The 14,592-nt window shown below is 41.6% G+C and overlaps 1 protein-coding gene across 1 annotated transcript in view; it reads right to left on the bottom strand.

Annotated features, from left to right (window-relative positions):
• Nucleotides 1-213: 213 nt before the first annotated feature.
• Nucleotides 214-14,592, bottom strand: part of ADGRB1 (adhesion G protein-coupled receptor B1) — a 474,869-nt gene continuing 460,490 nt past the window's right edge. The window contains exon 33 of the mRNA XM_030190012.1: nt 214-2,133. Within this exon, the coding sequence (XP_030045872.1) occupies nt 1,936-2,133 (198 nt within the window). The 3' untranslated portion in view covers nt 214-1,935. The remainder of the gene's footprint in view (nt 2,134-14,592) is intronic.

The following is a 14,592-nucleotide window of genomic DNA, read 5'->3' as shown; positions in this document are numbered from 1 at the left end:
AGCATTAGCATAACTACCTAGACTGGGAATTTACCTTACTGTACACAGCCTCAACAAGCCCCTTTACAAAGCAGACACTGCTCTCGTTCACATGTATTTTTTTTAATTAGAAATAAGACACATTCATTTGTGCTCTGAAAACTGTACAGAAGAAATGGACAAATAGAGAGATAAAAATAAAAGCTGGAATTAGCCAGAGGAAATTGAGTGAGAAATAAAAATAGAAAAATAAAAGAAGCAGCAATATTGATTATTAAACACTGATTTTAGTAATTACATAATACTGTTAATGTTCTGAAATTTGATGACCTTGAGATGCAGAGTGGGCAAGAGAGGAAAATAAAATAAAAAGGATTAAAATATAGTAGAAAGATAGGCTGTGTGCTAAAATTTCTTATGTGTAATTATAATAATTACATTATTTTACAACATGGCAGCTGGGGCCTTGTGCTTTCTCTTCATATATAATCTAGAATCTGACAGTTACATCACAGTTTTAAGTATTCTTTTATCTTCTTATTTACTATTTGGATTTAATAATTTTTAAACTTTTTATAATTTTCTTTTATATTATACAACTAATGACAAGAGAAATGTCATTTTTAAAAATGGCGCAAAATGCTTGCATATCAAGCAACTTCCATCAAAAGGTAAAACGTCTGCACCTTTTCCTACTGACATGTTCAATGTTAACTTTTGCTTCAGCTCTCAGGTCTGCCCTTCTTTCATAGGGCCAACATAATGCTTCTCAAGGGGACAGAGAATTCCAACCATTTTGTTTGTGCCCCAGGCAATTTTAGGAGGTGGGGAGGGGAATAGGAGGAGGGGGGCCACTGAGCCAGGAGCTCCAGCTATGACTAAGTGAAAAACGACCAGCCAGAATAGTGACATTTCTCTTCTATAATGTAGCCTTTGCCCACCAACCTGCTATGTTTCACAGACCAATGGAAAACAATGTTCAGCATGGCAATGACAGAAACTAAGAGGGGACAGTTTTGTGAGCTGAGATGGTATTTCCCCCCTCCGGGCTAGTTTTCTGATGGCAACAGAATTTCTACATGACACAAGTTCCTCATTCATTGTCTACAGCCGACTTCTTCACGTATCCAGCTGGGACCTGGTTGAATCTAGTCTTAAGTCACTGAAAGCTCAGCAGAAGGAAAGCTTTCTTTGTAACAGTCAGAAAAAAAGACCTGCATTTTGTTGGTTTTGATTGCTCCGTTCTTTGATTTTTTGGTTCTTCTCCCTGGACACAAGTTGGTGATTCCAATGCACGTAAGAGGTTTGCCCTGCTCCACGCATCAACTCTGTGAAGAGTCGAGGGGGTTGGATGGTATGTACCTCTGCAAGCAGCCATTCTGTTGGCATTTCCTCTACTTGCATTCTAGGCCTGCATGAGTGCTACAATCCTACCACACAAACTCGTCTTAACTGTAGGATATCAGAGATGGAATCAACCCTAACTTCTCTCCTTTCCTCTCTAGAGTATCTGGAGACCTCCTAATGGCATGGCAGCTAATATATTTCTATCTGACACTCAATAGCCAGGATCCATCAGTTGTTCCACTAGATTAATCTAAATTCTATGAATAAGAGCCACTCATTTTCATGTCTACTTCATCATCCTTCCCTGTTCCTCATTGTAGCTCCCAGTCTCAGAGCATGAAGTCCTCTGTGTCTTTGGGGGTAACTTCCTTCCATTCTTTTTCACCCACTAGCCTTCTCAGGTTGTCCAGCCTTCCTCTTTCAGCATTACCTGGGAAAAATCATGTTGCTCCAAACCTACAGCTACGATATTTTCTATGAAGTTATATCCCTTTCTGAGAACAATGCAAAAGTACTTTAACCAGGTTTCAAAAGAAACCAATTTTTTTCTCTCCTGTTTTAGTTTAAGGTAATAATTTTTTTTTTGGAAAAAAAATCTATTCCTTTTTTTCAGACTTCGGTCTGAAGGTCAATAATGTCTTGTCCCACCAGAGGTATCGTTGCTCCTGTTTTCTCCCACTCCACAGTCTTTAATTCATAAGGAGAGGGTGTAATAGCCTCCATGTCCTTTCTAACCCACGATGGTGGGGAATGTATTTTCCTGATTCCTTCCCAGGGTCTTTTGTTTGGTGTCTGCTGTTTTTCTTGCTGTGGAAAAAAAGAAAAGTCATTTTGTAAGCAGTATATAAGAAATAAGCATAATTGTAGGAAGAATATAAGTGCAATATATACATAAATAAACATTTTAGTATCAGCATAAGAAATCCCAAAAGTATCTCCCTATTTTTATCACTTTAAAAGGCTGAACCATACATCAAAGTAAAAATATCAAACAATAAATAGTCCAATATCTGGAATTTTGAAAGTTGGGCCTTTTGCTTTGTGGGATTTTTAAATTATCTATTTTTACAAACATTCAGACTCTGTATTAATTTTGAAAAAGAAATTCTGAAATTCTTTCAATGATTGGTGGGGAAGTTATCAAGGTGTGGTAAAGGTCAGGCTTTAAGCACACTGATTTACCACAGGAGTCAGCAACCTGTGGTTGATCTGTACTGCAGGTTACTGACTCCTTTGGTACAGAAATAATGCTGCTTGTGAGCCACCTCACAAGCAGTGTTATTCTACAAACCTAGGAGCACCAGGCCACAAAGCCACAGTCCAATGCTTCCAGGATGCATTTTAAAGAGGCCACCATAGTGAATGTAGGATGTCCCTTGAGCGCCCCCCCATCACACCAACCCCTACGGAAGCCCCGTTTGTTCAAGGCCCCTTGGAATTGCCTCCATCCTGCAGGGGCCTCCAGAAATGCCCCAACCAACGTGACCCTCACTTGGAAGTGAACTCCTAGGCCAAACCTCCCGCTCCCCACCTAGACACAATCACCCATATTGAAGGCTTCTCCCCTGGAAGGCCCCCACTCACTGGTAGCCCTTCTTCCTCATGCCTACCTGGACCTTTTCCTGGTGTCTAGTTGGGTCCAGGCTGGAGCAATCCCCAGTTGCTTTTTCCCTCACCAGCATAGGTTCAAATTGGGGCCATTGACCCCTAGTGATAGTCTCATGGTACTATCACTAGGGGTCAATTTTCTATATAAGGGCCTTCCCAATATTACCGGGCTTTTTTTTTGGGGGGGGGGGGGATTTTTTCTGGCAAGCACTTTTTAGTACTGGTAGAACTCAGGCAGTTCTTTACGTTTATATGCTTTCTTCAGTGCCTATATTGACATTCATAGTAGGATTGTAATCACATGCTCTGTTAGTGGCAGATCTGCATTGCTTTTCAAGGAACGCTACAAACTTTTGTGAACCCTGATGCAGGTGATTCATTGCTGAAACACGGCCCGTGTCTTGTCTTCTCAATAAAGAATCTTCCATTATCTCATGTATGGTTCATTTGTTTTGCTTTATACAAAAGAGGAAACAGGCACAAAACCCTCCCTAGCACTAGCCACAAAAGAATGAACTCACTGTTTACTCCACCTCACACCATACAATTTATTTAGATTTTGCTCACACCTTTTTCAGTAGTAGCTCAAGGGCTCACAATCTAAGTTTGTTCCTGAGGCAATGAAGGGTTAAGTGACTTACCCAAGATCACAAAGAGCAGCATTGGGATTGGTGCTCTAACCACTAGGCCACTTCTCCACAGAATTAGAAAATTATCCCTCCGATTCTATAAAAGTCACCGAAATTTGTGTGCCAAATTTTGTGTGCAGTCCAGAGATGTGTGCATAAAATAATCACTTAGGCCAATCATATCTTTGTCTACCTTCCCTATTCTAGTTCATTACATTCTTTTCACATGTCCTTTGTAATGCCTTTCATAATGTAAGTAGTTATGATCATCACAATTTATAATACTGTTCCTACATTTCCTTGTTTTTACTGTATTCTTTACCATGTAAGATGCTTTCTTTTACTATGTAAGCCGCACAGGACCTGCTGTATGTGGGAAAGAGCGGGGTACAAATGCAATAAAAAAATAATAAATAAATAAAATTAACACCAATTACTGGCATTAATTGGCAATTATTTAGATTTGCGTGCACTTACTGTAAAGTAGCAAGCCAAAATTATCTCATGCGCAACCAGAAAGAGGATGTGGCCATGAAAGGGGCATGGGAAGGTCAGTGGCATTCCCATAATTTCAGCACAATGTTATTGATTTCTGGTGCTGCACACTTAACTTGTATGCCAGGCTTCACTTGGTGTAAGTCCATATGCCGAAAGTTGGTTATGGGAATTGGCACTAAGCATTATTCTATCAAGGGCACTTGGCACCGAGCGCTCTTCATAGAATGTGATTTCAGCACGGATCTTTCCAGTGCCTAACTTTTACACCATTAACAATTCAGCCCTATCCACCCGATATTCAGACCGTGGGTGATAGACAGGCTGTCTCCTGCAGTCTGTGCTAAACTCGGATATTCAATTTAACTTTGGCTGGTCTGACTTTAACCGGCAAAGCTGATATTCAGCGCTAGCCGGTTAAAGTCAGACTGAATAAATTTATTCTACCTATTGTCCTTGGCCGGTTTGCCTTTGAAAATTGGCAGATAGCCGGTTATAGCATGCGCTATAACCAGCTATCTTTAGCTGTTAACCGGTGATATTCAGTACCAGATAGCTGAATATCACCAGATAGTCGCTGAAGTGCTGTTTTAGCGGCGATTTTTACAAACATATTGGGCGGTATATGTTTGGCCTTTGGTATTTCTATGCAATTCTTTGCATTGTTTTTAATACCTAATAACTTACTTACCATTGGATTCAAAGGAGCACTGCACTGATGTCTATTGTCTGTCTGACATGGCTTTCTTCTGCCCTAACTCCCTTCTGTGAAGAACAGCCATAATAGTGCAGAAAATGATGGGCAGAACTTGAGCTAAACTCTGTGCTTATCCTCCCACACTTTAAAACATCAGCAACTCTATGAGAAAAGAGATCATTTTCCCAGATCAAAAGCAGCGTCCAGACTCATTTGGTAGCGATCTGCGCTAAGATCAGGGCTATTTAGCATATTTATTAACAATCTGGAAAAGGGGACAATGAATGAACTGATCAAATTTGCAGATGAGACAATAATATTCTTAGTTAAAACCAGGGGCGTAGCTACGTGGGGCCATGGGGGCCTGGGCCCCCGTAGATTTGGCCCTGGACCCCTCTGCTGACGACCCTCTCGACCCCCCTTCCCGCCGCCAACCCTCCCCCGCCACCGTCGTCGGCTACCTTTGCTGGCGGGGGACCCCAACCCCCACCAGCAGAGGTCCTTTTCTTCCGGCGCGTAGTACATGCAGGACGTCAGACGCACAGAAACAGAACGAAGCCTTGCACATCAGCCAGCAACGCGGCTGCGCCGGAAGAAGAGGACTTTGGCTGGCGGAGGTTGGGGTCCCTCGCCAGCAAAGGTACGGGACGGTGGCGGTGGAGGAGGGTTGGTGGCGGCGGGAAGGGGAGGTTGAAAGGGTTGGCGGGGGGGGGGGGTCGGTGGTGCTGGGGGTGCCGGGGGGGGTGTTAAAATGTGCCCCCTCACCTCAGGCTCTGGACCCCCTTCCGAAGTCTGGCTACGCCCCTGGTTGAAACACAAACAGACTGTGAAGAATTGAAGAAGAATCTGCTGCTCAAAATGTCAGATGAAATGGATCTATTCTTTGGTAGCTGCCAGGTACTTCCTAATGACCCAGCTTGGTCACTATCAGAGAAAGAATGCTGAGCCAGATGGATCTTTGGTCTGACCCACCATGATATATTATGTTCCTTGTATATGATGTTGTGAACTTAATCCAGCTGGGGTAAGCAACACTGTGGGAACACTGAACGTGCTTGCTTCAACTGGTTAATAATAACTTTAGCTTTGTTGAAAAGACCCAGAATTTAGTCACCTAAGCATAGGATTGCTGGGTTGTTATTCCTTTTTATAAGCTGATCAACAAGGGCTTGGCCTCTGCTCTCCTGCAAGCAGTGAAGTGTTTTTGTCAAGCTCTTGGGTACAGATAAAGGGAATGCTTGAATAGAGCATGGGATAATTCTGACAAATAGCTCCCAGCTGGATTCAAGCCAGGGAATCAGGAACAAAAACTGATTAGACTCTGTGTTGCCAGTAATTCAAAAAAGGAATAGCATTGCCATTCATTCACTACCTGTTCCCGTAAAATATAATATTTTTTTGCTGGAATACTTCCATGCATTTGATGTCAATTAATTTGTTTGGCCTCTTGAATCCCTTTTCTATCATTCCCTACCCCTCCTGTCAACCATAAAAAGCCACAAACACATGGGACTGCATCAGTGCTGACTCAAGCATGAAATGATGATTGAAAAGCAACTCCTTAATTACATATGGTAAGATGCCAGAAAATCCCTGCTCAATATCACAGCAAAATAAGTCAACAGAAGATCAACCTTTGGTGTGGCCTGGTGGCTTAGGGACAAAGGACCTGAGTAAAATTGTTGATTTTAATCTTCTTTTCCCTGGGACAGACAAGGGCTGATGTGAAATCAGAGTTCGAAGCCCCTGAGCTAGAAAAAAATCCCAGTCATGGCGCAATGGCAGCCAGGGGCGGCCCAAGGCAATCTGATGCCCGAGGGAGGGATGAGATGCTGCACCCACTCGCGCCTGGTCTGCCATCTCCCCCATTCCTTCCTCAACCCACTTCCCCGCGTTTACCTTATTTGTTTTTCCAAAAGGCGGCAGCGACAGCTATTCCCGTAGTCTGCTCTGCTGCAGTGCCGCCGACACGGCCTTTTTGCTCAACTGCGACCTGCCTCTGAGGGAACAGGATGCTACATCAAGAGGTGGGAGTAGGGAGAAGAGGCAGGTGCCGGCGGCAGGGCAGCCTACGGGAATCACTGGTGCTGCCACCTTTTGGAAAAGAAAAAAAATAAGGTAAATGTGGGGAAGAGGGTTGAGGAGGGAAGGGGAGAGTGCCCCTGAAGCCCCTGCCTCAGTTGGTCTAATGGTAGTGCCACCACTGATGGCAGCAGTTAGGGAGTAATTCTATAACATATTCCAGATTCTCCAAGTCACTCTCTTTGCTGTATGGATGCGCACCGATTTGTCCTGCCACCCCCAACAAAGGCGTACTATGAGTCCACCAGATATTCTGCCTTTTTTCCCCTAGCTCCCACACTCTGGAATGACTTCCCTCTACTATTCAGTCTGAACTTTCTTTTATAAGATTTCAATTTTTGCTCAACACTTGGGAACCCTTTTACTAAGCTGCGCTAAAAAGTGGCCTGTGCTATTGTTAACGCATAGGTTTCCTGAGGACTGAGGCCATTTTTAGTACAGCTGTAAAATGGTAGCAATTCCATTCTTTTCATTAATGGCCATGCGCTAATTTCCCAATTAGCTCATAGCCATTAGCACAGGTCTCCTACTACTACTACTTATCATTTCTATAGTGCTACTAGACGTACGCAGCGCTGTACACTTGAACAAGAATCGACAGTCTCTTCATGTTCAATTGTACAGCGCTGCGTACGTCTAGTAGCACTATAGAAATGATAAGTAGTAGTAGTATTTATTTATGTATTTAATTTATTTATTGTATTTGTATCCCACATTTTCCCACCTATTTGCAGGCTCAATGTGGCTTACAGAGACCTGTTATGGCAATGACAGACCAGGTTACATCATACAATTGGTGTTACAAAGAAGTTAAAGAAGACAAGAGGGTTTGTTCAAGCAATTGTAGAAGGATACATCCTGAATAAAGTAGGATAGGTATTGTGTTATAGTTAGTTAATAATAGTTATAGTTAGTAGCCCTTACCGCCAACTATTTTGCAGGTGGTAGTGGCTCCTGCGCTAATCCTGTGCTAATCAGTCAGTGCCAATGTCCACGCACTAAACCATTAGTGCAGGGCATGCCTACTCTTTGCCTCCAAATATGCTTGTGTTAAAAAATAAAATCTATTTTTTAGTGCACCAATTTCAAAACTACCACAAGAAGCCGGCAAAAGAATCAGCTGGTCTGCTAGATGATCGAGGGGTAAAAGGGACACTCAGAGAAGACAAAGCCATAGTGGAGAGAATAAATGAATACTTTGCTTTGATCTTCACCGAGGAAGATTTGGGAGAGATACTGGTGCCAGAAATAGTATTCAAAGCTGATGAATCAGAGAAACTAAATGAAATCTCTATAAACCTGGAAGCTGTAATGGCGCAATTTGACAAATTGAAGAGTAGCAAATCATCTGGACCGGAAGGTATTCATTCCAGAGTAATGATAGAATTGAAAAATGAACTTGCAGAATTATTGTTAGTAATATGTAATGTATCTTTAAAATCAAGCATGGTACTGGAAGATTGGAAGGTGGCCAATGTAACACCAATTTTTTAAAAATGTTCCAGAGGTGATCTGAGAAATTATAGACTGGTGAACCTGACATTGGTGACTGGCAAAATGGTAGAGACTATTATAAAGAACAAAATTACAGAGCGTATTCAAAATAATGGATTAATGAGACAAAGACAACATGGATTTAGTGAAGGGAAATCTTGCCTCACTAATTACATTTCTTTAAAGGGGTGAACAAACATGCGGATAAAGGTGAGCCAGTCGATATTGTGTATGTGAATTTTCAAAAGGAATCTGACAGAGGAAAGGGGATTAAACCGGTGTCTGCTGGTACTGTGCAGAAGTCATTTTCTGGGCCGGAGGCCGTGGGGCACCGAGGTCGGCCCGCTGATGGGCTGGCCTAATGAGGGGAGCTCTGGAGGCTAAGTCAGCAGCGGGACTCGACCCTCAGAGAGGTGATGTGAGATAAGGAGTGGGGGCACAGCGCTGACAATGAGTGTGGGTTTTAGCTATTTATACTTGATGTGATTTTATTATTGATTCTTACCTTTTTTTATATAAATCTAACGGTGTGTTTCATTTCTTTCCTTTTCTTCTTTGTGTGCTTTTTCAACTCTTTTATTATATATTTATTACTTTGTAAAACTGTTTCAATCTGTGTGCCGGCAATGGCAGTAAATCATATTTTTAAATAGACATAAACATAAGATTTACACACTGATTACACGTGTCAATGTTTGGCATACCGGCACGTACACGTGTAAATCTGTCTTAATGCTGTTCTGTAAATACGTACATGAGCCCTCTAGGGACAGAAAAAGTACTTGCAAATAATGTGTACAGTGCTGTGTACATCTAGTAGTGCCTTAGCAGTAGTAGTAGTAGGGGTCCTTTTCCAAAGCCGCAGTAGAAACTGGCCTTAGCGAGTCCTTACGTGGGTTTTTCCTGTACATCAAGGCCATTTCTACCACAGACGGAAAATGGTTGATTTTCCCTTTTCTGAATTAATGGCCATTAACAGAAATTAGCGAATGACCCCTTATCGCCACCTATTTTGTAGGTGGTAAGGGCTCATGTGTTAATCACTTAGCCCACTTAAACCCCACTGAATATTGACTCTTACATTACTGTGAAATGAGTTTGGGATTTCTTCATTTTATGGGAGGAGTGTCATCAAGAGAGCAGTCTATCACTCAGTATTGTGCCCTTTTGCTCAGTTGCCCACTATTCTTCAATGTTCAGCCAGTGACGATCAAAGTTTTGCTGACTACCACTGGTGTTAAACCTAATAATTGAATGCCAGGCTAGGTCTGGGATTTGGCACTGAATTTTCAGCTTTCCGGACCCGGCTTTGGGCTACCGTGTAAAGCTAGGACTGACTTTTATGTGGTTCTACTTATGTGGCTACCCTGGCCGGTTAAGTGCTGAATATCGGCACTTAACCAGCCAAGTGCTGACTCTGACCCGGAACGTCCCCAAAATACCTGCTTTTGAGTTTTCCACTGACTAGTAAAGTGCCATTGAAAATTAGCAATTAGCCCCAAACAGGCTTGATTTAACCGGCCAGGAGCAGTTTCTGGCTGGTTAAATCACTTTGAATATTTATTTATTTGTTACATTTGTACCCTACATTTTCCCACCTATTTGCAGGCTCAATGTGGCTTACATAGCGCCGTGGGGCGAAGGCCTCCTGCGGTCAATAAGCAAATATAGAGCAATGTATTACAATTGAAATAGATATGTACAGACACATTAGGAAACATAGAGAGGGGAGTTATGTAAAGTTCACTAAGTTCAAAACAAGCCTAGGTTTACTTGAGTCGTTGGATTCAGATGATTAAGTTGGATCATTAGGATATGCCTTTTTGAACAGATACCTCTTTAGTGATTTCCAGAAGTTGAGGTGGTCATACGTTGTTTTCACGGCCTTTGGGAGTGCATTCCACAGTTGTGTACTTATATATGAGAAGCTGGATCCATGAACTGATTTATATTTGAGTCCTTTGCAACTAGGGTGGTGGAGATTTAAATAAGAGTGTGATGATCTGATTGAGTTTCTGGTTGGTAGGTCTATGAGGCCAGACACATATCCTGGGGCATCGCCGTATATAATTTTATGGACCACGGTACAAAATTTAAAAATAATACATTCTCTGATTGCTAGCCAATGTAATTTTTCACGAAGGGGTTTGGCCCTATCAAATCACAGTTGTCCAAATACAAGTCTAGCTGCCGTATTTTGAGCAGTCTGAAGCTTCTTTATAAGATTTTCTTTGCATCCGGCATAAATTCCGTTGGAGTAGTCGGCATGGCTAAGGACCATTGATTTTACCAGATGGCAAAATATTGCCCTCGGGAAGAACGGTTTCACTCTTTTACGTTTCCACATTGAGTGGAACATTTCTTGATTGTAAAATATGGACCCCAAAGTGACTACTACTAGTGTTACACTACTTAATAACAGTGCTCCCTACTGTGCAAGAATATCACTATTGCATGATAATAGTGCAACACTATTGATGAACTAGGGATAAAAATGTTTCCTGTTAAAAGCAACACAAAATGACACATCCCATGTTTTTTTCTTAAATAAGTGCAAACCCCTAGTAACTACATAGTTCACTTTCAGTTCCAGTTTGCCCTAAAAGTAAATTTAAAAAGCATAGGTTGGGGGGGTGGATAAGATTTTAATGCGGCTAAAGAAAACTCAGTAACATTCTATTTTCCTTTTTTTTTTTAGAAAGCAGTGCAAAGCTCATAAACAGGGTGGAGTTGGTGCAGAGGGTGGCTACCAAAATGGCCAGTCTAAAATGGTTAATGAACTTAAAAGTGTATGGGGACAGACATAAAGATCTTAATATGTATACTTTGGAAGAAAGGTGGGAGAGGGAAGGTATGATAGAGACATTTAATACCTACATGGGATAAATGCACAGGAGGCAGGTCTCTTTCAACTGAAAGGAAGTTCTGGAATGAGGGGACATAAGATGAAGGTGAAAACAGACAGACTCAGGAGTAACTTAAGGAAATACTTCTTCACGGAAAGGGTGGTAATTTAATGGAACAGCCTCCCAGTGGAGTTGGTGGAATTCAAGCAAGGTTCAGAAAAGTACATAGGATCTCTAAGGGGCCCTTTTACGAAGCTGAGATAAAAGGGAACCTGCGCTAGCGGTGGTGGCTATTTTTGCTGCGCAACAGAGAAGAGTAGGATGGTCTGGCCTTATCTCCCTGGGTTATTGCAAAGGCCAGACCATCCTACTCCTCTCTGTTGTACTATTTTTACGTAGGATTGTGGGTTCCGCCACCTTCTGAGGTTGTTCCTTGTTTTTGCTGTGCGCCAGGGCCCCTTTTCCCACAACATGTAAAAAGCCCCAAAAAAGAAATGGCTGTGAAGTAAATTTGAACTTGCAGAACAGCCATTTTGGAGGGAGCACTTAACCTGGCAGTAACTGCTGCCCGATTACCGCCGGGTAACCTCCTATTTTCCAATATTTCTGTTAGCGCGGAAATGCCACAGCTAGGGGTTGAAATACCACCTGCGCCCGCGTTGGGCCGGCGGTAATTCCGGGTGCCACGCGGCAACCCTTTAGTAAAAGGGCCCCTAAGGAAAAGTAAGGGATAATAGAGGGCATGGATGGACAGACTGGATAGGCCATACAGTCTTTACCTGCCTTCATTTTTCTCTATCTTTCAGAATTTATACCTTGTGCTACCAACTGAACCATGGTAGTCCAAAGAGCTTGATGTAGTCCTAGGTTTCAACTGCTGTGTTTATTTATTTATTTCACAATTTATATACCACTCTATCCCATGTAGATCAAATTTCTATATGAAAAGCCAGACCAAATCTATAGAAGTGATCATGGAAAAATCAGGGCTGGATCAGTCTCTATGGGATGATTTTAATCAGGTGACATTTCTGTTTATACTGATGGAGTGAATTAAAAGGGAGAGACATGGGAGGAAAAGTCCTTGCATGAAATAAGGTAAAACCGTCTTGTCATAAAAAATGGAGCTACCGCCTGACTACCACGTGGCTCTTGTGGTAACTTCATTTTTGGCACGTGTCCGATACGCGCGTCTGAAAAATCTTTTTTATTTTTGGGTGCGCGTAACGGACGCACGTCGTGGCATTTGGCGCATGTAGGTCATTACCGCCTGGTTACAGCATGAGTCTTTACCGCTAGGTCAATGACTGGTGGTAGACTCAAAATGGACATGCAACAATTTTCATTTTTCCACACGTCCATTTTCGGCAAAAATTTTAAAAAGGCCTTTTTTACAGGTGTGCTAAAAAAATGGATCGGCGCGCCCCCCAAACATGCGCCTACACTACTACAAGCCATTTTTCAGCGTGCCTTTGTAAAAGGACCCCTATATCAGTATTTTCAAACCAACCAATTAAAGTATGCAGACATGGCTCTTCAACCAAGCCTTTAATGGAAGAAGTATCTAACTTGTTAGTCTCACTCACACACACAAAGATTGACTTGGGCTGCACATACTGCAGCGGGACATGTTTATCCACGCCTACCCTAGCTGAGATAATATTTAACCATCTCTCTGACCTCACATGCAACTTTCCTCAAACCAATCACCTTACTTTCTAATTCTTCCTACTTTCTTACTCATCTATATGTTACAACTTTGCCTTACCCTTCACTACCAATTATAATATTCTACTACATATTGTGTTGTCATTGCAAGTAGTATACCATGTCATACTTTGTATTGTTCGAATATTTTTACTGCTCTAATTGCCTTCTGCTCATGTTTGATCTATTCTTACTGTACACCGCCTTGAGTGAATTCCTTCAAAAAGATGGTAAATAAATTCAAATAAATAAATAAATAAATAAATAAGCTATATTGACCATACTTCCTGCTTCTAGAGACACTAGTTTGAGCCATTGAACCTTGTGAATTATTTCAAGGTTTCACCACAGCTCTTGTTATGTAAAACACCACTTTGAAGGTAGTGAAATGAACGAATGCTTTTGTTTTCCAAACTTCCCCAGTAAAGTGAAATTCAATTCCAAATCTGATATTGGTTTTATTAACTTTGCATTCCACCTGTTCATACAGCCTGATTTCAGTTTCTGCTCCAAAGAGCACGTTTGCTGCGTTAGTTCATTCGGATAAGAAGAACAAATTCGACAGAAACGTTTTTCAATGCCCAAACAGTGCATCAGTGACTTTAGGATCAGGATAGTAGCAAGAAACTACTTTGGAACATTAAAATAATGAAATTCTTTGATGCAAACACAAAGGGACTTAATAGGGACCTAAGTTTCCTCACTGATTACCACACATAATCCTGTAATCTTGCTGAGTTTTCTCACCTTTGTGCCTCCCCTTCCCAATCTTTTAACATTACAAATCTTTAACACTTTGAAAACAGCTGCCAACCTGTCACTACTGGATAGCAACTTGAAAACGAAGGCATATTTTTTCCAACTATCCTGTGCATTAACCTGCTCTAGATGTAGCCTATTACTAAAGACTTTGTTCCTTTTTGTGTCTATGGGACAAATACTTAATATGTTTTGACCGAACCAGCCAGAAATGTACTAAGTTAGTCTAATAAGAACTCCCTTTCTTTTAGGCTTTAGGCTTAGACCATTTCTCTGATGGCCACCCTCCCCACCCCTCACCTACCCACCCCATGTTTCTTATATTGTTTGTGGTAAAGGGTTCTATTCTCAAAGCTCTACCTTCTTACGTGAAGCAACCCCTGCTTTCCTTTAAATGGCGTATAGTATACCCACTATGAGATTTTAAATAATTTCCCCTGACTCTCTCTAATGATATCTTTTCCATCTGTCATTAGACAGTAAGCTCCACAAAGCAGGGATTGTCTCTTATGCGTATCTCTATAGCACTGTATAGCACAGCAAAACTTCAAATCAAAAACTCCACCAAATTCAGTATGCTAGGTCCTATTAGTGCCACCTTACACATAGATTATCACATTTTAATTAAAAAGGAGGAAAAAGCCTCAGAAATAGATGGGTGCTATTTGTATGCACACCTACATCTTTCAATCACTGGCTTAAAAAAAACCCTCCAAATCAGCGCCATTTGTTGAACTTCAAGTCTGGTTCATTGCTGTTTGCAACGCTTTTAAATCTATGTGAAGGTCACCACGATTTGGCACAGCGAAACGGTGGCCAGCATCAGGGAGACCTTTTTTTTCTACCACACAAAAATTAAGTGATATTTCATAGAAATCACAAAAGTTAAAAATGATAACATTTGAATTTAACCTTTTGGAGGTTTTTTTTTAAGCCAATGATTGAAAGA

Source organism: Microcaecilia unicolor, chromosome 1 (assembly GCF_901765095.1).
Source record: "Microcaecilia unicolor chromosome 1, aMicUni1.1, whole genome shotgun sequence".
Lineage (NCBI taxonomy): Eukaryota > Metazoa > Chordata > Amphibia > Gymnophiona > Siphonopidae > Microcaecilia > Microcaecilia unicolor.
This window is presented reverse-complemented; position numbering and strand designations above follow the sequence as displayed.